The 26,735-nt window shown below is 41.3% G+C and overlaps 1 protein-coding gene across 1 annotated transcript in view; it reads right to left on the bottom strand.

Moving 5' to 3' along the window:
• Positions 1-1,058: 1,058 nt before the first annotated feature.
• The window catches only part of LOC124228999 (contactin-associated protein-like 4), a 167,502-nt gene continuing 141,825 nt past the window's right edge, over positions 1,059-26,735 (bottom strand). Inside the window, exons 18-24 of the mRNA XM_046644110.1 lie at positions 18,282-18,521; positions 12,257-12,481; positions 10,501-10,634; positions 9,545-9,632; positions 3,225-3,443; positions 2,914-2,985; positions 1,059-1,252 (exon numbers count right to left, since the gene is read on the bottom strand). Coding sequence (XP_046500066.1) covers positions 1,059-1,252; positions 2,914-2,985; positions 3,225-3,443; positions 9,545-9,632; positions 10,501-10,634; positions 12,257-12,481; positions 18,282-18,521 — 1,172 coding nt within the window. The remainder of the gene's footprint in view (positions 1,253-2,913; positions 2,986-3,224; positions 3,444-9,544; positions 9,633-10,500; positions 10,635-12,256; positions 12,482-18,281; positions 18,522-26,735) is intronic.

The raw sequence follows: 26,735 nt of genomic DNA, 5'->3' as shown, positions 1-26,735 counted from the left end.
CATGCACGTGGGAGTCTATGGTGGAAACAGTCCGAGCTTTAGAAAAGTCATAAAGTGACTTGCTCTCGAATATTCGAGAAAGAAGCTCCATGGAATACAGTCTCGGGAGAGCAGAGCAAAGTTGGGGAGACCTTTGGAGAAAAGCCAAGCCAACAAACAGCAAAGAAACAGAAGAATTTACCATGACAAAGAACACTGACAAATGACCGGGCGTTTAGGGAAATAAATTTACTATTATGTATCATCCAGGTATCTCAGATGCAAAAAAATACATTTTCAGTATTAAGAATTTGTGGTTCTATCTGCTTTTCAATTTCAATTAAAAAAAAACTTTGTGAAATCAACATTAGTCAGGGCACTGCCAAATGTCAATCACGGACCTCGATGGCATAAGATGAAGGAAAAAAGTAAAGCATGTACGGTCCGCTCTGCACCGTCCGAACGCCGTACCTCCACCCCCGAAGACGAGCACGTAGTGCCAGAAGCATCCGTACTCACCGTGGGCATTTGAAGGAAACATTAAATAAAAGCAATGCAAACAAACCAGCAATGATACCCCGAGAGAGGAGTGCTGCTTGGCATCAACCAACAAAGAGAAAGGCAGAAAGGCTGTTTATTTTTGGCCACGTGGCTATGGCTCACAGAAGATGTGAATATTCAACAAACGTGGTCAAGAAGGATATTCAGTTCTGTGATCACAAAACGCAGCCTCCTGTGCGAGTAAAGCTGAGCCTCAGGTCCCACTGGGACAGACGGCTGAGGGCCAGTTTCCCTTTCAAAACCCCAGCGGCTAAGCAAGCTAAAATTCAGTTTAAAAGCACATTAGAGCATTGGAAACAAACATGGATTATGATGATACTGATTCATGGTGACATAAAATGCAGTGACGCAAACGATAGCTAAGGGATAATGCCATCAGACCCTCTGTGAGGCGGGATTTGTGCCGCACGGTTGCGTCTCAACCTGTTGCATTTGCAAAGGGGACTTCTGGCCCTGGGGAGCCCCAGGCACAGGAGAAGGGCGGCCTGCTGAGAGACTGCGTCCACCCTGGCTCCTGCTCAGAAGAAGTACTCCTTCTGGTTTCCGCAGACCGCGCTCTGCAGGCTGAGCTCACACCGGAGCCCGGTTGGGGCATGGACTGGGTTCTCTGGTGGCTTTGCCTCCTTGGTTGAGTACAAGTTCTTCTGCTGATAAAGGCGGATGGCTATGGCAGCGACGCACAGCAGGACAAATACCGCCACAGCTATGACACCTGGTGAGGGAGGAGGGAACGCGGCATCAGACCTCAAACGGTAGCATTGTATCCAAGCACATGCCAGCCTGGCTTCACTGCCGATGGTCCACATCAGATCACTTTCGACGCCCATCAAGCCCAGATTCTGTTATAAGCTTGGGCATCGAAGCTTCAGGGATTTCTACGTCAGGTGGTATCATAAAATTTGAGTTCTACCAACCTCATACGGATTGCTCTATTTTATGCCCTTATAGTCAAATTACAATGGGATTCATTTAATGCTTCCGGAAGTAAATAAGCGTATGCCTCAGACCATGAGCACTGTCCGTGTTAGGAAGCAGACAGGTTCAAATTATTTTAAAAGTATAGAATGTATCATCATACTTTCCCAAAGTTTTCAGTATTTTTGTTAATAGAATTAAGTTGCATGCATTTTAGTGAAATTAATTTTAAACAACTTCGGTATGGCAGAGTGACTTTTAGCAATATGAAAATGGTCTCTGTCACTAAATTTATTATAGAAATATATTGAATGTGGGAATTTATGGGATCCAAGTGACTTGAGGTCTCCCCCTGAAAATGTTTTGATGATTAAAACCAAAGCTTGTGGTTCTCAACTTTGGCACACATTAGACAAATTTCACCAAAATCTCTAGGTGGGAGAAATTGATGGTTTTAGAAAGCTTTTCAACGATACTTACACACATTCAAGTTTGGGAAAAACACCAAGCTATTTCATAGCAAAATGTTTACTCATGATATTTTACCGGTGGAAATTAGATGTCAACTCTAAGTTGCAGAATTAGTACACAAATGTCAAATGTCATTTCCCAGTTATATATATTGAGGGTCGTTAATACAGGTGTTGACGTATCCTGCCATTACTGAACATCAGAAAACACGGTTGCTACTGAAACAACCATGGAAACAGCTTGCCGTCCCTGTGCAGGTGGTTGGTGAAACCGTGGTGGAGTCCTGTGGACTCCGAGCTTTGGCTGGCCTAATTAGGCCCACATGCTGTGGGCACATGCTGGGCTGGGCAGAGCCTGCAGCAAACTGAGCCCACAAAACAGCGTTTGCACACGCGGATTCTAACGGCAGCAGAAGGAAGGCAATGAGCACATGCTGCTGCATCTGCCAGGAAGGGGAGCAGCCCACATCTTAGCCAGCATTCCAGGGCTGATGTGCATTGTCTCATCTTGGAAAAAAACGACAGAGAGGTTATAATTATTTGGATGTCTCACTAGAGGTCTTTGCTTTAGAGAGAGAGAGATTTCATCCAACCTCCACACTGAGGTCTGTTGTAATTTGCAGTAAAGAAAGAAGCTGACTTTGCCTGTAAAGTGATGGTCACCTCCATACCGGCAGGGGCAGTAGGGCCATGGGGCGCCTCTGGGACTATAGGAGCCACGCAGAAGTCTGTCTCTTCAATTCTGGGTTGGTTTCATGGCAAGACTGGTGACGATCAAGAATAACTTCACCTTCAGTTACTGTCCAAAGAAACTGAGGTCATCTGAACAGTTTGGGCAGCTGAAACAGCTGGGGCGGGGGAGCAGAATGCGAGCTCCGGGTAACCGTGTTTTGGGCAGTCAGTCACAGCAGAGGGACCTAGTTAGACCCCCTGTCTCCACCTCCACCCACTCGCCAGCCTGGCTGTCACCAAGACACCCTCTAGTCACCTCCAATCACTGCAGAGTCTCCCCTGGTCGCGTCAGCCATGGGCTCCCCCTCATCCATCACTCCGGAATGTTCTACAGCGGGAGAAAGGAAAGTGAGTGAGAAATCCACAATGCTAAACCAGAGTGGAATCATCCCATAAAGTTGGAGTTTACGTTGTTTTAACTTTAGAATCGTCAGCTCGTACAACTGGCCAAAGGGGCGGAAGGTTGAGATTTCAGGAGCCCGTGCCAGAGTCTAGGCCCGAACGACAGACATCCGGGTCTGTTTGTCGCGGGGCCCTCGAGCGCCCCCGTGCCCGCGCCGCGCCCACCTGCTCGCACGTGCGTGCGCTCCCGCGCCGCGCCGTCCCCGCCTCCGGCCCCGCAGTCGGACGCCGCCACCGGACCCCGCACCAACACGCGCGCGGGGCGCCCAGGGCGCAGCGCAGCCTTCAGCGGGGCCGCGCGCTCGAACTGCACGGCGGAGAGGCAGCCGGAGAAGCCCCGCGCGCCCGCCCGCGCCGTCTCCGCGTCCACGTGGCCGCCGGGCTCTGCGGGAGGGAGAGCGCGGTTAGTGAGGCGCCTTAGAGGGATGCAGTAATTGGGGCGCAGTTAGTGGGGAGCAGAGAACACTTCAGCATTTTTATTTAGTGCGTATAGTTCGTGTTTCCAAGCAGGTTATCATTATCCATTTAGATGGACAGCGGATATAAGGATGCGTTTGTTCCTAAAGGGGTGACACGTCCCCAGCTCACGCTGCGGCCCCTCCTCCTGCTCTTCTCTTCTGGGCTCTGATTTGCGTTGATGGATCAGGTTTCCTCTCTTAGGGCTGGAGGGGAAACTTGCTTGGTGCCCCAGAGCATCCTCCTCCACCGCTGCAGAGGAGATGGACGCCAGCCTCGTGCTCTGGTCTTTGTAACTCGCTGTTTCTACTGGAGGCCGGTAGGGTTCTCTCCGCGATGGCAGTTCCTGCATTTTATCTGACGTGACTCAGCCAGGCGGACCTCGGCGACCCCTGTCACCACTGGGGTTTGCTTCAGCTCAGAGAAACGCTCTGCTGCTCCTTCTGAGTTCTCTCGCTCTCCTCCCGTGGTTCCAGCTGCCCCTCCCCCTCCTGGATCCTCCTCCACATCCTCCTGGAGCTCTCGGGGTTTTTGACGCGGTTTCATACGTTTTCGGGCACTCTAATCCAGCGGCAGCGAGGACCCCTCTCCTCCGGTTCCTCTGCTGACTCTCAGCTGAGGTTCCTGCGCGTTCTTCTGTTACTTTACTCAGATCTCCTGTCCTTCCATGAGGCTTTATGGGGGCGCTCCTGTCCCGCTGACAGCTTCACTTTGTAGGGACTCGTCCCTCTCACTGTGAGTCCCTTGGGCGTCGGGTTGTTTTCCGTGGGATGTAGATGCTGCCCCAGCACGCGTCCCCGACGGCCAAGTGTCCTGCAGGGCTGTCCTCAGGCCCCTCTGCCGGACACTCAGATTGGTCCAGATCCTTGGAGATAGCCGGTTCCGGGATCCACAGACAGGCCTTCTCCAGCGACCCCAGGAGGCGGGTTCTGCCCCAGTGGCTTCTCGGTGCTCCCCCAGGCTCCCTCCAGCCCAGGGGGACCCGCCCACAGGAGCTGACTCGGCCCCACCCCACCTGCTTGCTGCCCGGTTGACCTAACAATCGTGCTGGAAAGAGGCCAAAATGAGTGTCTTCCCTGTGGATGCCTGGAGTTGCACCATTCATGCTTTCTTTAGCGTAAACCTCTTTTCATCATTAACGTATGTTTGCATATCTCTATATCTATACATCTTTTGTAAGACATATGTCCTTAGAAAAATGTGGAGAGGGTTGCACACGCTAGTGCTTGAAGCTTCGTCCTCGTCTTTCCTTCACTGTCTTTTGCGCTCTTGAGAGATCAGACTCAGGACAAAATATAGCGGAGCAGGTGTCCAGGGAGGGAGTGCAGGGGGTTTGGGGTAATCGCCTGAAGGGTCGGGCAGTGGGGTGACCATGAGCTGGCACAGGTTTCCTCTGCTTCGTGATTTTCAGTAGAACTGGTCAGAGTGTCTCAAATGAAAGCATTACTGTTTTTAAACCTCTCTCTTAAGAACAAAATTTTCTAACTCTTGAGAAGAAAATCAAATTTCTGAAATCTCAGGTTGTGAAAACTCCCTCCTCACTCAGATTTTTAGGCAGCTTTGCCTTATCCATTAGTGTGAATTGTGTGTTCCATGAAAAGAACAGCTTCTGCTCTTTTGAAGAATAAATTCTTTAACCCAAGGGCTAAGGGAATAATCAGATACCAGGACATTGACAGCAGCGTGAAGAGCGTCTCCCCTGGGCACTGGGAGGAGCGTTTCTGGGGCGGGTGCAACAGCAAAGGCAGAGCCTTGGGAAACTACCCTGCGTTCCTGGATCTCTCCTCCCAATAAAATAGTCAGAAAGCTCACCAAGAAAGCGAGTGCTTCATCTCACAAGCATCGAAGGTGGAAGGAATGAAGCAGACACTGAACAGCATGTACTGTAGGATGCTTCCATGTGAAGTTCGGAAACGGGCCGGGTGTGTCTGTGCTGCTGAAAGCTGGGAGAGGCTGCCATTGGCGAGGGACCCACAGGGGTGTCTACGGGTTGGTCACTTTCTCTTCTTGGTTAATCTGTGTTCACTTTGTCAAAATTCTTCCAGCTGTGCATTAAAAATGTTGCACTTTCCCCTACATATGTTATACTTAAAAGGTTCAAGAAATACGAATGTTCCAATGGACATGGAATTAAATGGGGAAATCTGAGAAGCATAACATTATCTTTAACTTAGAAGGAGAAAACCCCAGAGAGAGTCAGCAGACAGTCTCTGATGTATAATTTTGAAAACCTCAAGAAATCTGTTGTCTGAAGTGGCTTCTAATGGCTGATTGCTTATGTTGTAGGACCTAAGAATTTTATATTTGAGAGCAATCGTAGACCTAATCTAGCCCATTTTTACTCGTATTGTGAAAATTCAGATGCTACATATTAAGTAGCAGCCACTGTTCTAAGTGCTCATTTTTTTCTTGTAACTGCTCTGTGAGGCACCCTTCGCATCATTATCCCATTTTACAGATGGGTAACTGAGCACAGAGCTGGTCACTGGCAGATGGCCCCACAACCAGCAGGTAGCAGTCTGTGTGGCTGACCTAGAGTTCCTGCCCAGGCTCCCCATAGGATGAGGGGCCTGACAACGGCTGGGAGACGTTAATGGGCATGGTGATATCTTTGCTCCCTCCCATCCATGGTGCACAGTTTCAGATCCATCCTGAAATGCTCCACATTCCTGTATCTTTCCTCTCTATCACGTTTCTTCAAAAGGAGCTAAATGGGCACTGATAAGAGTCATGCCCAGCACGCGGGATCCAGGCTCCGGGACGTCTTCCCGCAGACACCTGAGTGGGACGCCTGGCTCTGAGCCCTTCACAGCTGGAACCCTGACATGCTGCCATGTGCCTGCGATGGAGGCCCCCTGCTCACCCGGAGCATCCGCGGGCTGGAACGTGACCACTTTGTGCTGTCACCCTAGTAGACCAGGCATTTCTTTCTTATTGTTTCAACTCTAACCCAGAAAGACCTCCCTCAGTTCAGAGGAGTTGTCTTTGCTTATTTGTTAGAATTTATGTTTTGGTCCTCCACTGGTTTGATAGCCCATAAAATTCAGAATTGACAGAGTCCCGATTATGCAGAGTTCCTCAGCGTCACCACTGAATAAGAAGCTGCAACTCTCTGATTAAGGGAGAGTGTTTGAAAAGCTCTCATATTTTAGGGACATATTCTTGGTCATAGTCAAAACTAGAAAATCTGATTTCTCATGAGTTTACCTTTAAAAGTGTCTTACTCTGAAATGATTGTATGGAATCTGAGAAAACATAACTGGAACAGGCATCAGCAAGGGAGACCCCTCGGAGTGGTGACGTTTAAACACACATTTTAATCAGTGAGGACTCTGGACAGTTCTGTCTGAAGCCTCAGAGTGCAGACTCTGGCGACTCGAGTCACCCCTGGCCACACCCCCTCACGAGGGGCTCCAGGCGGGAGGGTGTGGCCTTCGGGACAGGGCCTCTGCCTCAGAATCCACCTGGAGATGCTCACAAGCCGTTGTCAGAGGGGATGGGCGGAGCATAAACCTCTAGGCTTCCAGGAAGAAAAGCTGGCTTCTAAGCTCGGTGTTGACCTGGGAATGAGGAACCCCCTTCTCAGCAGACCTTGGCCGCCTGGATCACAAGGCACTTCATGTCGTGCTCTAACCCGGAACGTGAAGGTTCAGTTTTCTTGGGCTTGCAAAATGGTTTGGAAATTTTATCAGGCTTATGGCAAGAAAAATCTTAAAACTATCAAAACGTGGAAAGTTCATTAGAACTTGGTCAAAATCCATGCCCCCATGCATATTATAAATGAAGTTTTATTTAAAATTTCATGAATCCCAATTGCGTCAGCTATAAAATTTACTGCTCAGCTTGAACTTCAGTGTTCTTCTAGAGTCTGAATAACACACCAATGAACATACAATTCTTCAAGAGAAGCATCAATACATTCAATTCCATCCTAATCTTCTTTACGCAATTGATTGAAGGGAATGTACTATGTTAACTAACTACACGCTTCGTTTTTATTCACCCATTACACTTCATACGATGCAGTCCACTTTCTCAGTTTGTTACCCAGTATACTGCACACTCCTGCACAGAACCTTTTCATCAATAATGTTTACATCTCATCTGAACCTAAGTTGTGTTTTTAAAAATATTCTCTTGTCAAGGTTTTTAAATAATGATTAATGCTTTTTAACTTTGTTAAACTACTTGTGTGCATTCTTCATCTTTGAGCCGAGACTCTGAGTCTTCGAGGACAGAACTGGTATATTTTTACACCACATCTGCCGTAGCACCTGATGTAGTTTATTGAACTGGGAGACACTTGATCAGTACGTGTTCTCTCAGTGAAGACTTGGTCAGCTCGCTGGGAAAGACTGTCTCCTTCCTTCCATTCATGAGATGCATGGATTCAGTGGGGAGGCAGCCTCGCCTCGGCTTGCAGAACTTGGACACCTCTGTGATCATCAACGGCTCACTTTGTTCAGACAGAAACAATATCTATGAGTTGGGGCCAGAAGGTAGGGCTTAATGGAGGACGAGACCGGGGCTGCGTCTGCCTGACGTGGTTTCTCCTCTGTCAGCGGAGGCCCCGGCACATGTTGGTCAACCAGTCAATGACGATGAACTGTGCATTTGGAATTCAAAACAGCTATTTTGTTTTTGTTGTTGCCATTGTTTTCTTATGGGAGTGGCTAGTCACTGTTTCTCTAAGTATGAATTGGGACTAAAACTGATAATCACATGGCAGGACTTAATGTGCAATCTATTTATCTCTCACAAAATCATCAGAGTATTAATCAAATGTTAAAGCATTTTGCCAAAGCAGAATCACCACTTTAAATCAACTTTGTTATTAGTTACACATTTATCCTGAAAGTAAATTATATATATACACAAAATTTGCTTTCTTAGATATTGCAAGCTTAACTGAAAGGAATCAGATATATATAAACACTATATGGCTCACTTTGAATTTTCTATTAAACTTGCAATACAAAAGTAGTGCTTTTCAAATATTATTTTTCTTCTATTCAGTGTAGCAACCTGGTAGAACATAATTCATAGCATTTCCCATGCTGATTGAAGAAGGGGATGCATACTTTTAATGCTCAACATCATGTTTGAAAATACATTAACATAAGCAGGGTTAAAAACCTAGCTATCATCCTTTTCAGTGATTTATATTTTTATCATCTGCCTGTGTGTCTATGCATGATAACTCAGGATTTTGAGCTTCTATATGAGTAAAAATGTGAATGACTAAGGAATATAGGTACAATAAATGAAAAAATTAAAAAATCATTACCTTGGATAAAATATATCCCATTAGTGCCAAAACAAGACCATTAATATGAAACAAACCTCAAGAGCCTTCTCCCCAAAGTAACGTGAAAATCTATGGAGTTTGTAGTCTATTTATAACTAAAAAGCAAGCCCTCTGACATTTACCTGCTTTTACTTTAATATTGGGAGACAAGGAGAAACGCAAGCATGCATATTTGATCCTAGGATGCCCGGGCTCTGCATTTACGCTCATGCCATGACCAGTGGTGATTGACAGGTATGAGCAGACTGAAATGTGTAGTTTGATTTGCAGACATGGTGACCGGGCACAGAGCCACCTCTGTGCACAGCAGCAAAGCAGGACCGCATCCCTGCCCAGGGTGCCATCCTGAGTGAAGGACAACAGACACGTGCTCTTTCCAGGTCCCCTTCCAAACGTCGTCCTTGTGAGGTTTCCGGACCTGCAGCTGTTTAACGCGTCATCTGTGAACTTTGTGTCTGTTTTGATCACTGCTCTTCTCTGTGGTGAGAAAATCGCTGTGATCCTGGTGCTGATTGCTGAAGGAGGGAAGAAGTGTGGCTCTGTCTTTAGAGGCGTGCACTTGTTTCTCATGATTATGGGTGCACTCTGAGCACAGCGTGATTTCTGCCCTGATTGGCATGAGCGGTGTAATGAAAATAAAACAGGAACTTGTTTTTGTGTTGGCAGTGTGACTTTGTGACCCGAGGTGGGGGCGAGGGGTGGAGGCTCTGTGTCTACTTGCCTAAAATCTTGCCCAGCACCAGGGATTTGACAGCGTTGAATTCCGTGCCCGAGGACAGACTCACTTGTCTCCGGGATTTCTGGTTCACCTGCCCCGTGAGAAGCAAACACAAACAGGTTTGTCATTGGTCAGTAACAGGGTGGGAAGCAAAGGGAGGCGATGGGACAAAAATGATCACAAGAAAAAGAACCTAGTGCTGCCCAGGATGGAAGAGCCTCGTTGGGCGGCGTTTACCATTTCAACGGTAGAATACTAGTTCATAACTAATTTTATACTATCTCAGATACCCTTCACTCACAGCCCAGCCCTAATCCTACCATATTTTTCTGCAGAGTTCTTATTACTTCCTGATACAGTAGGAATGATCTCTAATCATTATAACCCACAAAAAAGTTGTGAAAGACTTTCCCAGCCCAAAGCTTTTACAAATCTCAAAATACAACCTGAAGAGTGAAGCCAAAGTATGCTATTCTGTGTAGAGAGCAAGCACACCAATATTTTTTCTTCAAAAGTATTGACAGTGCATAATGTCACTTACTGTCCAATGACTTGTCTATTTTGTTAGTTTTGCAAATTTTAATCATAATCATATTTTATAGGAATCATCTCTTTAACTTGTCATCATGTTTGTATTCATGGATTCACATTGGAGAATCATTAAAAAAATTCTGCCTGTAATTCACCATGATAAAATAGACAATATTTCTCTAGTAATTAAATTAAAATGAATGACGGAAAATTTAAGTAGGCAAAATTTTATACTGTATTTGGCAGATTCCCATTACTAAACAAATGGGCAAAAATGCCAGACCACATTTGATTTCTTGTCCACAACACATGAGAGAATAGAATAGAAAAAGGAACTTGTATTATGCTTCATTCTCAAAATACTGCTTTAGGTGACACATACTGGGGAATTATGACTTTAGTTATTGCTTGGTTGGACACGCTGTTACCTCTACAAAGACCACTCCTTCCTCTCTGCTAATCTTCACGCGGTGAAGCTGCCCGTCAGCCATGTTCTTGAAATTAAAGTTAAAAACATCAGGATCTTGATGTAAATCTAGCTTGTACCTAATCTGCAAACTCCCTAAGGTAGAAAGAATAACATTTTTTAAACAACAGAATGTTTTAAACTGCTTTTCCATAATCCAGAGAGTTATTCTTGTTCACTCATTTCCAGGAGCAACACTTTGCTGTTGGAATCTACTTGACACGGTGCATTTGGATGCACTGTTATTTTCTTAATTATCACTTTCCCTGGAACGATGACTGCTTCTTTAGTGTCACCCCTGGTCCCACCTCCCGCTCTACTCATGCCACTGCACGGTCAAGACCAGAGTTGTTGTTAATAAGAACTCTCTTTCCTACAACCCTCAATTCTCTAAAAGAAAACATCTGAATTGAAGACATCCTAAATCTAAATTCCACTCCATCTTTGCAAAAAGAACATTAAGAAATGCTGAAGCTGAAGCTTTGTGAAATACTGAAATTATTTCTTGTTTTTTTTTCAGTCTTGTCTTCTTTGAATATATTTCCCAAATTCTGAAAGGTGAATAATAAAAAGAAAGTTCAGTAGGCTCTGGGAATTGTTGGGCAGCCAATGGCTATCAGAGGCTCGAGGGACCATGAAGATAATTCTAGTTGGTGATGGCTCAGATTTTAAATGCTGGCCAGGGGGAAGTGCATCTCAACAAAGTGTACCTCTAGAATGAGTTTTCCTTGCTTATATACTGGCTGATGAGTCACTGCACTTCCTATGGTAACCTCCAACGTGTCAATGAAATGCTCCTACCGTTTGTTGGCTTACAACTTTAAATCTACAACTAAGGCTAAATATTCCTACTTAACACTCCTATATATACTTTGGATATCAAAGTCCCTGGAGTCGTATTTGAAATGGCTTACAGTATGTTGGTTTGTTTATTCACACACCAGAGGTTCTGTTTCTAAAATCTGCATCCATAACAAGAAAATTCAGAAGTGGGATACAGTGATATACTTTTTCCAGGATGTAAGATCTGTGCATATCCACATCTGGCTCAGCTTGAGCTGCTCCACAGAGAGGCACCCTCACGCTCTGTCACAGGGGCTGTGCTAAAACCTTGTTAGCCAGAAAGTTTTGCAAGTTTTCCCAGATATATAATTAGTGCCCTCGCTTTTCACTTACAATGCCCAAAGCCCTTCCTTACTTCCCCACCATGGAAAAACGGGAGCTGGCTGATGGCTGTAATTGTGCTTTCCATCTTCGAGTGCCTATGGGCTAATTCACTTCAGGACCATGGACAGAGTAAAAAACAATGTTTATCTCGTGGGTGCGGACAGTCATTTCTGCACGGCCTTAGTGTGTTAGCACCCACCTAATTATTCCCCCCTTTACTTAGAAAGAGGAGGAAACATTTTCCACATGTAACTGGACACCTTTTACTTCTAATAAAGAGCTTCCAGTGATAATAAAATTCCTGTTTACCTGAGATATGCAAATTTATAAAAAATTTTCTAGAAGAAAGAATCTCAGTATAATTACTGGAATGGTATCTTTGCAACAATATTTTTGTAGTCCTGGAAAATAAGACAAACACAAACAAAATGGCATTTGGAGAGCATGCAACTTGTCCCTCGTTTGCAGTGTGAGAGGCTTGAACACTCAAAACTTCACATGTACAGTTCTAGTGATGCGTTGTAATTTTCCGACCCTGAAACAACACTCACCATTTCTGGCAAGGATAACTGACAGGTATTCCTCATAGAAGGAGTCCACATAGAGCAGCAGGCTCGGGGTTTGGGCTGTGCGGAAGCTGAATGTGATCAGCTCTCTGGTTAGTGTCACGTCCCCCTGGAACGAAGCAGCGTGAGGGCTGGAGTTTGTACTTAACGGATAATATTCGTGAAAATTGTAAGTCACGGAGGACCCAGGTCCAAAGTAGGCAGAAATCTCTGAAATGATATGATATGCAATTTTTAAGTTATAAAAGATTAAGGGTTAATTTTAGGTATCCCTGTGGACATTCAAAGTCTTTTAATTTTCAGAACATTTTCATAGATGAGAGAGTGGAGAAGGATGTAACAAGGACTTGCATATCTCAGAAGGGAAGAGCACAGTGAGTTGTTGGGACTCAGGACAGTCCTCAATAGATCTTGGTGTTAGAACCACATACGCTCAGTCCTCAGTAAACCTCAGTGCACTGCTGTCTGGTTTCAAGCAGAACAAGGTACCTGCTCCATCTCCTGGCTCCTTCCTGATGTTTTCATCAGTGTCAGTCTTTTGCTTCACAGGTAGCAATCTCACCTAAGAGTGATGAAGGATGGAGATGGAGGGTCCCTTGCCCTTCAAAGACCCACAGACAGATGTCCAGTGTGCTAGTCCTCTGCTTAATTTACTGCTCACTGGAAAAGGAAGCTGCGCTGAGGCATCTCCGTGAATTTGAGGGTGGGAAGTGGTCATTTGTGCGGCAGGGGCCAGAAGGCTGTCCATGTTCTTCCTAAATCAGTTCACAAGAGTGTCTCACTGGCATTTACACAAGATGAATCTCCAGATGTGTGTGCGCACGAGGATGAGGGGAGAGCATAGGCAGTCCAGCCACTGTGCCTGTGCTTGTCTCCATCGCTTCAGCAGATCCACGCCCAGTGGGCATGGACATTGAGTGACCTCCCTGCAAACCCACTGCCCTCTGACCAACCAGAGTTTTTTCCTCATCACCCACAACATCAACTTCTCATGGAATGTTTGCCTGAATTAAAACACTCAGATCACACTTAATGGAGGTGGATACGGAGCCATCCAGAAGAGGAAAAATACCTTTTTAATGGACTTCACTGAGGTATAACTAGGTACGATAAACACACCCATTTAAGGTATAAAATTCAAAGAGTTTTGAGAGATGAGCACACCCATGAAATAACTACCACCGCCAATGTTCAGAACATTTCCAATTTTCTTCTGCCCCTTTCTGCTTCTTGGCAGTCGACTGCCTCTTTACACCCCATGCTCAGGCAACCACTGATTTGCCTTCTGTTCCTCTAAATTACTTGGCATTTTCTGGAATTTCATGTAAATGGAATCACACATTCTGTCTTTTTTTTTGTCTGACTTCTTTCACTCAGAATAAGGAGTTTTAAATTCAGCCACGATGTTGAAGAGCAGCATTGCATTCTATGGATGCATCACAGTTTGTTTACCCACCCAACTATCGATCAACATTTGGGTTGTTTATAGTTTGGGGATATTATGAATCAATCTGCCATGGGCATTTGTGTACAAATCTTTGGGTGAACCTGAAATTCACATACTTGGGTAAATACCTACGATAGCTAGATCACGTGATGACTGCATGAATGTGTATGTAAGAGAAACTCCCGAAGAGTTTCCTAAAGTGATCGTATCATTTTACACTCAGACCAGGAGTGAATTGGAATGCCAGTTCTAGCAATTGGTAGTGTCAGTCCTTCATTTTTTTTTGAGGAAGATTAGTCCTGAGCTAACATCTGCTGCCAATCCTCCTCTTTTTGCTGAGAAAGACTGGCCCTGAGCTAACGTCCATGCCCGTCTTCCTCTACTTTATATGTGGGACGCCTGCCACAGCATGGCTTGCTAAGCAGTGCCATATCCGCATCCGGGATCAGAACCGGCAAACTCCGGGCCACCGAAGCAGAACCTGTGCACTTAACCACTGTGCCACCAGGCCGGCCCTGGTAGTGTCAGTCATTTTAATTTTAACCATCCCAGGGCCTGTGTAATGGTGTATAATTATGGGTGTAATTTGCATATTCCTCATGACTGATGATGCTGAGCATATATTTTTGTGCTTAATCACCATTTATATCTCTTTTCCAGTGATGTGTCTCTTCAAATCATTGCCTGTTTTTCCTTTTGGTTGTCTGTCTTATTATTGGGCTGTAAAAGTTATTTGTATATTCTAGATACAAGTTTTTGACAGATCTATGTTATGTCATTTTAAATAGTCATTTCTTAATAATATTTTTGAAGAGTAAAAGTCGCTAATTTTGATGAATTTCAATTTGTTATTATTCATGATTTTGTGTCCCAAGAAATTTTTGCCTACTCCAAGGTGACAAATATGTTCTTCTATGTTTCTACTAGAATTTTTATAATTTTCGCTTTTACATTTATGTCTGTTGCTCAGCTCAAGTTAGCAGTTGTATATGTGTGGGTTAAGCGTAAAGTTGCATATATATATATATATATATATTCATTTATGGATTCTCTATTCTTTTCCATTGCTAAGTTATTCTTTTTGAAGTATTTTGGAAATTCAAAGCCATTTCCATTTCCATATAAAATTTAGGATTACCTTGCCAATTCTGCTGAAATTTTAGCTGGAGTGCTGAATCTATAGATCAGTTTGGGGATAAATGATACAGTAGTAATGATAGTGATCCAGTTCATCAATGTGGTACATGCATCCATTTGTTTAGATGTTAATTTTTTTTGTAGTTTTCAGTGTAGAGGTCTTAAACTTATTTTGTTAAATGTATCCATAAATATTTCATGTTTTTGGATTCTACTGTAAATGGAATTTTATTTAAAAATTTTTCCCAATTGTTTGTAAGTAGGGCATAGAAATTCAGTTGACTTTATCTATCGACCTTGTATTCTGTGACCCTGTTAAACTCCCTCATTAGTTCTAGTAGGTTTTAGTAAATTCTTTACAGTTTATATAGATGATTATATCTTCTAACTAAAGAGAGTTTTACTTCATCTTTCTAATATGTGCACGCTATTTCTTTCATTTTTTTTTGTTGTATTGCATCAGCTAAGCCCTGCAGCATGTTGAAAAGAAGTGGTGGGAGTAGAAATCTTTGTTTTTCTCTTTCTGCCTTTCACCACTAAGTATGTTAGTGATACGACACCAGGTATCCTTTAACAAGTTGGGAAATCTACCTTATATTGTTAGATTGTCAAATGTGTTTTCTGTATATATTCAAACACTTATCTGTTTTTCTCTTTTATTCTGTTAATATAGTGACTTTCCTTGAGATTTTTTTGAAAATTAAATCAGCATTGTACCTTTTGGATTAATCCCACTTATCCATGATGTGTTTATTTTCTATATTTTTTATTTGATTTGCTAATAATTTTTTAAGTATTTTTTTGTCAGTATTCATGAGTTTATTTCTGTAGTTTTTGTTTGTTTTGTTTTCTTTCTGGTAAAGTCTTTGTTAGATTTTAGTATCAGAGTATTAGTAGGCTCATAAATTACATTGGGAAACATTTTGTCCACCTTTCTATTCTTACATAGCCTGTGTCAGACTGGTATCATCGTTTTCTTAAATGTTCTGTAGAAATTACCAGTGAATCCTTCTGGTCCTGGAATTTTCATGGTGGAAAGACCTTTCACTAGAAATTCAATTTCTTTAGTAGTTATAACTTATGAAGATTTTATATTTATTGTGTATCAGTTTGGTAATTTGTGTCTTTGGAAGAATGTGTCCATTTAACCCAAGTTGTGAAATTTATTGTCATAATGCTGTTCATAGTATTCCATTGTTATCTTTTAAATTTTTGTAGCATCTGCTTTGGTATCTTTTATTACTGATATTTGTAATTTGTGTCCTCTTTCCTTTTTTCTTGAGACTCAAGTCAGACATATATCAATTTTATTGATCTCCTCTATGAACCAGCTTTTGATTACATTGATGTAGTTACATGATGCTATTTCATTCATGATTACACTGATTTTCTTCTTTCTCTATTTTCTATTTCATTAGTTTCTGCCCTACCTTTATTATTATTTCTTTACTTCTACTTTCTTTGGATTTCTTTTTATTCTTCTTTTAGATTCCTAAATTGGGAACTTATATAATTGATTTTACCCTTATATTATTGTCTAATGAAATAATTTAAAGTCAAAAATTTCCCCCTAAATATTGCTTTAACTGTATCTCTCCAACTTAACATGGTGCAATTTTATTTTCAATTAAAATCTTTTTTTTTTAGTTTTGTTTATGAATTCTTCCTTGACTCATGGATTATTTAGAATTAAAGTATTTAATTATTGATATTGTCACAGAAGACTCTCAGACTCTTCAAAATTCCTTCATTTTTTTCTTTCTGTTCTTCAGACGGGTGATTTTTATCGCCCTATCATCAAGTTCACTGATTCTTTCTTCTGTTGAGCTCATCTAGTAAGCATTTTTAAATTTTCTATAACTGTATTTTTCAGCTCTGTTTCTGAATATGATTTTCATTGTTCTGCTGAAGTTTAATATCTGTTTATTCATTGATTGTCTATTTTCTTTGTTTCTCTGAATTTTATTTTCTTTGATTGAATGTATTGTGATAACTACTAAATGCCATTGTCTGCTGAAACCAAAAAACAGACCTACTCAGAGTGAATTTTTAACTGCATTTTTTCCTTGAGTATGGAACACAATTCCTTGATTTTTTACATATTTACTATATTTTATTGAAAATTGGACATTATAGATAACTCCTGGTAAATATTTTTAACTCCATGTGTTGTTATTGTTCCTTCTTTTGTGGTGGTTGTGTTTATTTGTTTGTTGTAGTGGATGGCTACCACGTCCGCACTCCAGCTTCAGTCCTGTGTGTCCCATGGTATGCGTCTGCTCATCTCTTTGCTGTTGTACCTGCCTCTGAAGTCTTCCCGAGTCTGTACAACTTGGGAGTCAGGCAAGGATTTGGGCAGAGGCCACATTCAAATTCAAGGACTCGTTCATTTTGCAGTTTCCTTGCTTCCAATGCTCTCCCCCTCAATTACAGCTGTTCTGCTGCCCTGGGACGCTGGGAGGGAGGGTTTGCGTGGCCACTTCACTCTATCCACATGACTAGAAGTTTCCAGTTGGATTTGACCTCTGTAGGTGAAAAGAGTCTTGGAATGGTGATGGAAGACTTGATTTACCATCACAGATTTATCTTCAAATATAGCTTATATAATGGTGTCCTGAACATTTCTGGGCAGTTAATTCTTTTGAAAATCAAGAGCTGATCCAATTTGGTATCCAAATTTGTACCCCAAAACCCAGTGGGTTTTTAAGGTCAAAATGCAACAACCCAGAGATTCCTGAATGAAGGCATTGGAATTTATTTTGATGATGCTGTTTTCCGTGAATATCTACGAAAGTATAAAACTCGTAAGTACTTTCCAAGAATTATGTCCATGCTACAATTAGCTCTTCATTTCAAAGCATGGCTTGTGACTTCTCAGAATAAGAGAGACTAAAAAATATTCTATCACTTTTATTGTTGCAAGAGATAATCAACAAGCCCCAGAGCAATATGTTTAAGTGGCTGTGTTTTAGCCATCTTAATATAAATGGAAAATGTGTTTATTATGCCAATAAAATATATTTTGGGAAGAAAATTCTTCTTGTACTACTGGAAGCTATTACTTTAAATAAAAATGACACCTAAAGTGATATTTAAATAAGCAAGGACTGTGTAGGGCAGATTTTTAATAACATATTTTCTGAGAACATAGGCACCAGCTAGAAAGAATTAGAATGCATGGATGGTATTTCAAGAAAATCACAGAACCGATGGTGGATTCTACAGTGTAGCCACTGGCTTTTCAAGAGTAGAGTCACATTTCTTTCTAGTAAAATAAGATTGGTTGTAAAAGAGTGATTTACAAAAGGAATTTAGGAACTGAAATACTTCTATCCAACAGCTACACAGAAAGGGTTTAATTCGATTTTTAAATATCCAACACAAGCCCACTCATTCCTACTGGTCGCTTTCCTCGTTCGTACTCACCGTGTGAGCAGAAGGGCCCTGTGAATGCCGAGAGCTCACAGTCACAGGAGAATCCACGGGGCTTCTCTCGACATCGCCCTCCATTGTGACACAAGTGTCCGTAGGTGCTGCAATGTCCTGGGCAGCCGGGCTCCACTCCTGGAGTGACCTTGGCTCTTTCCTCGAGGTCCAGCGTCTCTCCGTTCAACTGCAGAGACCGAATGCATCCCAGAAACCCTCTCTGCCTGGTGGCCGTGCCCCCTACACAGAAGCACAGGAGAGTCCAGACCTCGTCCAGTTAGGGCTTTATGGAAAGACGTGAGAATAGTGACTTCTCAAAAAGTTTTATGAACAAATATAATTTTCAAAACGTGAATTTTGATGCAGTTGGGAGATATTCAAGAACACTAAAAAAATTAATTTTTTAAAAAAATTTGACTTTGGTTAATGTTTATTCTAAACAGATTCCTCCTTAATTAACCAAGGGATTTATTTTTAAGTCAGTCTCCTTAGAATAAGAACGGGACTTAATGAAACCAATATTATTGTAATACCTATAATACGGTGAACATTGACATGATTAGCTAAAATGTGAGAATTTTTTAGCATAAACAAAAACTGACTTCCACTGATGGTGAAGATGGAGCAATGGGGACTGGGTTTGCTCTCCCATCTTGAAAATGACTCAAAAAAACAAAAGTGAAACAGTAGTTTTGAATCACTGGGCATTTGGACACAAATGGCAAAGATCACTGGGATATGAGAAAACAATGAGCCGAGCCCTATCATTGCCCCCAGGTCTCAGCCAGGAGAGTTTCCAGGCCCAGATGCAGGGGTGGGAGCCCAGGCGGAGCTGGGCATGCGGCGGGGCTCACGTTCCTCAGCTCCTGGGAGGGAACTAAGTGGAGAGAAGGCTGCAGGTCTGCAGAGGCTCCCACTCATGTAGTGAGCTCAAGACTGGCCAATATTCTCTGTGAGGAAACATCTGAGGCCAGGATGGAATGACTCAGGAGACAGAGAGGCTCCCACAGACTTACGTCAGGGCTGGGGTTAGGGTTAGAACTAGGCTCCAGGGCTTGGGGCTCCCCCAGGACTGGGGTTCTGTCTGTTCCCCACAGCCAGCGGAACAAACCACAAAATTCAAGAGCCATCTGATACAGAACCTAAAATAATTTTGCCTCAATAGTGGGAAAAATTAATCCTAGACTAATTACCACTCCAGTTCTACCTAAAAAAGCTTAAAAGTGAGAACACACAAAAAATAAAACTGTTTCCAAACACTAATCTTGTTCCAGACCAAAGCTCAAAAATATGCAAAGGAGCACAAAAATATCCAGCGTCCAACAAGGTGAAATCCACAAAGTCCAGATATAATTAAAATATCACCAGGCGTACAAAGAAACAGGAATTCATGACCAGTCAAGGGGAGAAAAATCAATAAAGCAAGAGTTCTCCAAAAATGATATAGATGATAGAATTCACAGGTGAAGATATTAAAACAGTTATTATAACTGAATTCCATATGTTCAAGAAGCAAGAGGAAGGGTTGAACATTTTTTTGTAGAGAAATGGAACATATTAAAAAGACTCAGATTGAACTTTTAGAGATAAAACTATAATTTTTGAGGAGGGAAAATACATTAAATGGGATTAATGACAGATTAAGCTTGATGGAAGAAAAGATTAGTGAACCTGAATACCTGGCAGTGTAAAACTAGCCAAAACAAATCACAGGGGGCAAGGGGAGGGGAAACAAACTGAAATTAAAGATTAAAAGAGTATCACTGATGGGGCTGGCCCTGTGGCCGAGTGGGTAAGCTCATGCGCTCCGCTGCAGGCGGCCCAGTGTTTCGTTGGTTCGAATCCTGGGCGCGGACATGGCACTGCTCATCAAACCACGCTGAGGCAGCGTCCCACATGCCACAACTAGAAGGACCCACAATGAAGAATATACAACTATGTACTGGGGGGCTTTGGGGAGAAAAAGGAAAAAAATAAATCTTTAATAAAACAAAGAGTATCACTGAGATGTAGGAAAACTTTAAGCCATCAAAATATGTTATTGGGAGTTCCTGAAAGGGGAGGGCAGGGGACCAAAAATGTCATTGATAAAATTTTCCAAATTTGGTGAAAACTATAGACCTAGAATCTATGGAACTCAATAAAACTCAAACACAAGAAACAGAAAGAAAATAAACTAAGATACATCATTTAAAAGTAGCTTAAGAGCATGAATAAATAAAAAATATTGAAAGCAGCCAGAGGAAAAAGATTCATTACACATACAAACAAAGATAAAGGAGAAAGGAGATTTCTCATCAGATGCAATGTGAGCCAGAAGACATTGGGGCGGCAACTTTAAAGTATTGAAAGAAAAAAAACCCACCGACAACAGAATTCTTGCCCAGAAAGATATCTTTGAAAAGTGAAAGTAAAATAAGCCTTTTTTTCAGGCAAACAAAAGCTGAAAGAATTTATCACCAAGAGACTCGCACTGCAAGAAACATAAGAGGAAATTCTTCAAGGTCGAGGAAGTGCTGCCGGACGGAACTTGAGATCTGCACACGCGCAAAGGAAGATTGTAAAGGGCTACCACATGGTAAATTACAGAAACATTTCAGTATTGCAAAACCCATTGAAAGTATAACTGACCAAATAAAAAGTACTAACCATGTATTTTGAGGTTTATAACATGTTCTATGTATGTTACATAAACACAAAGTGTGACAATAAAAGCACAAATCCCAGGAGGAAAGAGATAAAAATATTCTATTCTAAGCTTCTTTTTTTTTTTTTTTTTAAGATTTGCATCTGAGCTAAGAACTGTTGCCAATCTTTTTTCTTTTTCTGCTTTTGCCCTCCAAATCCCCCCAGTACATAGCTGTATATTCTAGTTGTGGGTCCTTCTAGTTGTGGCATGTGGGACACCACCTCAACGTGCCCTGATGAGTGGTGCCATGTCTGTGCCCAGGATCTGAACCGGCGAAACCCTGGGCCACCGAAGCGGAGCATGCGAATTTAACCACTCGGCCCCCTAAGTTTCTTAACTACACATAGAGTGGGAAAATATCCCTTGAAGGTAGACTGTGATAAATTAAAGATGATTAAATACCCTCAAGATAACCAGTGAAATATCACACACCAGTTATAGCAAATAAGTCAAAACAAGGAGATAAAATGGAATCACATAAATTATTCAATCCAAATTAAAATGGAAAAAGAAATAGATAAAGGGAGCAAAGAACATATGGGTCAAACAGTAGATAAATATTAAATTAAATATTAAATATAAAGATAACATGATTGCCTGTGGAAGAAAAGTTGGTAAAATCCACAAAAAAGCTACTAGAACTAATAAGTATAGTTATCATGGCTGTAGTTAAGATCAAGATAGAAAAAAATCATCTGCATTTCTATACATTTGCAACAAAACAATCAGAAATTAAAATTTTAAAATATAATTTACAATAGCATAAGGTCTGAAATAATCAAGAATAAATCTAATCAAAGATGTACAAGACTTATATGCATCCAACTATAATATATTGTTGAGAAAAATTAAAGAAGGACCAAATATATGAAGAGATACACCATATTAATGGAGCTGAAGACTCAATATGGCTTAAATGTCAATCTCCCCAAATTCATCCACAGATTTGACATAATCCCAATCAGTGTTCTTTAGTCAGTGTTCCCCAGGCCAAGTCTGAGAACCTGAGTACCAGGGGAGATGATGGTGTAGCTCCCAGACAGAGATGGAAGCCTGAGAACCAGGAGCTCTGATGTCTGAGCCCAAGAAGAAAGAAAGCAAATCCATCCTTTCTATGCCTTTCTGTTTTATTCAGGTTCTCAATGAATTGGATGACATCCACCCATGTTGATGAAGGCAAATCTCTTCACTGGATCTACTAAATCAAATCCTAACCTCTTCCAGCAGCACCCTCAGAGACACACCCAGAAATAGTGTTTTAGCAGCCATCTGGGCATCCCTTAGCCCAGTTAACACAAAAACGTAACCATTGCTGTACTTGACACGGAGCACTATGGATGGAAGAGGACTGTGTTCTCCAGGTCAGAAGCCTGCTTAATTTACTTTTGTATCCCCTGTGCCTTGTGCATCACTTGGAAGACTGTATGAATGCAATAATTGAGCAAAAACACAGTTTCTAACTGAAGGTAGGCATACATTTCATCCTGACCTTAATGCTGCTCATGAGGAAGAGGAGGGCTGGAGAAGGTCACTGGTCATCCCAGCGTCCAGCGCTGTGCACGGCAGCACCTTGGACTGGAACCAGGGCTTCTGCTCTTACCCTCACTCTGCCATGTTGGCTTGTATTTCTTGCACACATCTCATCTGGTTTGCAGCTCACTCAAGCTCAACATATCTTACTGAGCACTATTCTGTGAGGTCCAGGATGAGGACCAGGGAAACAAGTGCAGAAAAGACAGGCCATGTTCCACGATGGTATGTTGTGTTTCCATTTATTTTCATTTGTCTTAAGATTCTTCAATTTCCCTTTGATTTCCCCTTTGAATGATTGGTTGTTCAAGAATGTGTCATTTAACTTACACACATTTGTGAATTTTCCAATGTTTCTCCTCTGAACAAAATACTAGCAAACTGAATTCAACAGCACATTAAAAGGATCTTACATCATGATCAAGTGGGATATTTCAGGGATGATTCACCATATGCAAATCGATCAAAGTGATAAGCCACATTAACAGAATGAAGGATAAAAAACACATGATCATCTCAATAGCTGCAGAAAAAGCCTTTGACAAAATTCAACATCCATTCATGATAAAACTCTCAACAAATTAGGTACAGAGGAATGTACCTCAACATAATAAAGGCTATATATGGCAAGCCCACAGGCAACATCATATTCAACAATGAAAACCTGAAAGCTTTTCCTTTGAGATAAAAAACAAGACAAGGATGCTCACTCCTGACATTTCTATTCAACGTAGTGCTGGAAGCCCTAGCCAGAGCAATAAGCCACGAAAAAGAAATAAAAGGTATCCAAATTAGGATATGAAGAAGTAAAATTGTCTCTGTTTGCAGAGACATGATTTTATATATAAAACTCTAAAGTTCTATCAAAAAACTATTAGAACTGATAAATGAATTCAGTGAATTTGCAGGATACAAAATCAACCTTCAAAAATCAGCTGTTTTTCTATATTTTAACGATGAACTATAGAAAAAGAAATTAAGAAAACAATCACATTTACAATAGCATCAAGAATAGTAAAATATCTAGGGATAAATTTAATCAAGGAAGTAAAGGTCTATACACTGAAAACTATAAAATGTTGATGAAAGAGTCTCATGCTCTACCAACTGAGCTAGCCAGGCCTCTCTTAAAGTACTGATGAAAGAAATTGAAGATGACACAAATAAATGGGACAAAGCCGACGGTCATGGATTGGAAGAATTAATATTGTTAAATCTGTTGTACCCAAGACAATCTACAGATTCATTGCAATTCCTACCAAAATTCCCATGGCATTTTCACTAGGAACAAAAAAAAAATCCTAAAATTCATATGTACCACAAAAGACCCCAAATAGCCAAAGCAATCTTGAGCAAGAAAAACAAAGCTGGAAGTAATTAAAACAGCTTGGTATTGGCATAAAAAGAGATAGATAAACTAATGTAACAGAATAGAAAGCCCAGAATTAAACCCACGCATAGCATATACAGTCAAATTTTTCAATAAGGACACCAAAAAACAAGATAGAGAAAGGACAGTCTCTTCAATAAATACTGTTTTGAAACTGATTATCCATGTGCAAAAGAATGAAACTAGACCCATATCTTATACCATACACAAAAATCAACTCAAAATGGATTGAAGACCTAGATGTAAGACATAGATGTAAGACCTATAAAACTTCTAGAAGAAAACATAAGGAAAAAGCTCCTTGACATTGGTCTTGACAATGCTTTTTGGATTTGGCACCAAAAGCATAGGCATCAAAAGAAAAAACAAATGAGTGGACCAACATCTAACTAAAGAGCCTCTGCACAGCAAAGGAAACCATCAACAACATGAAAAAGCAGCCTATGGAATGGGAGAAAATATTTCTAAACCACAAATCTGATAAGGGGTTCATATCTAAAATATACAAGGGACTCCTACAACTCAATAGCAAAAAAATAAATAAATACATAAAAATGTCCTGATTGAAAAATGGGAAGAGGATCTGAATAGACATTTCTCCAAAGAAGGCGTACAAATAGCTAATGGATATATAAAAAGGTGCTCAATATCAATAATCATCAGAGAAATCCAAATCAAAACCCTCTGTTAGGATGGATATTATCTTACACCTGTTAGGATGGCTATTAGTAAAAAAGACAAAAGATGAATGTTGACAAGAATGTGGAGAAAAGGGCACCCTGGTGCACTGTTGGTGGGGATGCAATTGGTGCAGCAGCCACTGTGGAAAACAGTAGGGAGATTCCTCAAAAAACTAAAAATAGAACTACCATATGATCCAGCCATCCCACTGCTGGGTATCTACCCAAAGGGATTGAAATCGGTATCTCGAAGACATATCTGCATTCCAAGTTTCGTGGCAGCATTATTCACAATTGCCAGGATATGAAAACAACCCAAATGTCCATGAAGGAATGAATACCTCACACTGTATGTAAGAATGTGATATATTCACACAGCGGAATATTATTCAGCCTTAAGAAATAAGGAAATCCTGCCATTTTCAACAACATAGATGGGCCTGGAGGACGTTATAGTAAATGAAATAAATCAGACACAGAAAAACAAATACTATGTCATCTCACTTGTATGTGGAATCCAAAATAGTCAAACTCATAGAAACCGAGAGTAGAATGGTGGCTGCCAGGTCCTGGAAGGAAGGGGAAACTGGGAGCTGATGATCAAAGGGTACAAAGTTTATTTTGAAAGATAAGCTCTAGAGATCTTTAGACAGCCTAGTGCCTATAACTAACAAGACTGTATCGTACACTTAAGATTTATGAGAGGTTAGATCTTGTGTTATGTGTTGTTACCATAAAAAAAATAATAGAAGGCACAGGAGAAAACTTTGAGAGGTGATGGTATGTCTGCGGCCTTGATGGTGGTGATGGCTTCATGGGTGTATACTTGCCCCCAAACCCATAGGGTTTTATATCAAATATACGGTCTATATATACAACGGAACAGTATTCAGCCGTTAGAAACGAGGAAATCCTGCCATTTGCGACAATCTGGAGGACGGACCTGAGGGGCATTATGCTAAGTGAAATAAGTCAGACAGAGAAAGACAAACGTTGTGTGATTTCTCTCATATGTGGAGTCTAAAAACACCAAATTCGTTGATACAGAGAACAGATTGGAGGTTGTCAGAGGCCTCGGGTGGTGGGCGGGGGAAATGGGTGAAGGTGGTCAAAAGGTAAAAAATTTCCCGTTATAAGACAAACGAGTTCTGGGATGTAATGTACAGCTTGATGGCTACAGTTAACAGTACTGCATGGCTGCTAAGAGGGTAGATCCTAAAAGTTCTCATGACAAGAAAAAATTTTGTACCTGTGTGAAGTGATTGATGTTAACTCAACTTATTGTGGTGACTACTTCACAATATACACATATATCAAATTATTGTTGTGCGCCTTGGACGCATACAATGCTATATGTCAATTATATCTCAATAAAACCAGAAAAAATCTTACCAGGAACACTTAAAAAATTAAAAATAAATATCTCCTAGAAGTTATCCACAAAGCAATGGTAGCATCTAAGCATCAATATGAATAAGAGAGTGGATATCACTAACTATCCTTGAATTGTTCCTTTGGTATTTCCTACGAGCTCTGTGGACATTAAACCACACCATGGAATCTGAAACAACGAGATCTCCTAGCATGTCACTCTGTGAAACATCAACATGATGTCACTACAGCCCGGCTTTGTCGGACCGGGTACACAAACGGAAGAAAACGCATCCTGTTGTATACACTAAATATGTGTAACTTTTAACATGTCAATCATACCCCAATAAAGTGGTATAAAAATTAAACCTTGGACACTACCTCACATCATATATAAAAATATTTTGAGATAGATCATAGACCTAAAAGTAACAGCAAAAGATATAAAATTTCTCAAAGAAAACAGAACTTCTGCAAAAACCTGGGTAGACAGTGATTTCTTAGAGAAGACTCAAGAAGCACTAGCTATAAAAGAAATCTTTAATAAATTGACTTCAATATTTTTAATGTAAAGTTTAATTAAAACTAAAACTGCTCACTGCGACATTGGTGAAAAGCTAAAGCCAGCCTCAGACGGGTAGATAATAGCTGTGATGAGTGTATTCAATAAGAAACTAGTATCCAGAATATACAGACTTTCTACAAATCAATAATGAGGCAAATTGGCCAATTAAAAACTGAGCCAAAGACTTAAATAGGCACCTCATTAGGAAGACTTTCAAGAGAGTAATAAA

Source organism: Equus quagga, chromosome 17 (genome assembly GCF_021613505.1).
Source record: "Equus quagga isolate Etosha38 chromosome 17, UCLA_HA_Equagga_1.0, whole genome shotgun sequence".
Taxonomy (NCBI): domain Eukaryota; kingdom Metazoa; phylum Chordata; class Mammalia; order Perissodactyla; family Equidae; genus Equus; species Equus quagga.
The sequence above is the reverse complement of the archived record's forward strand: the minus strand, read 5'-3'. Positions and strand labels throughout refer to the sequence as shown.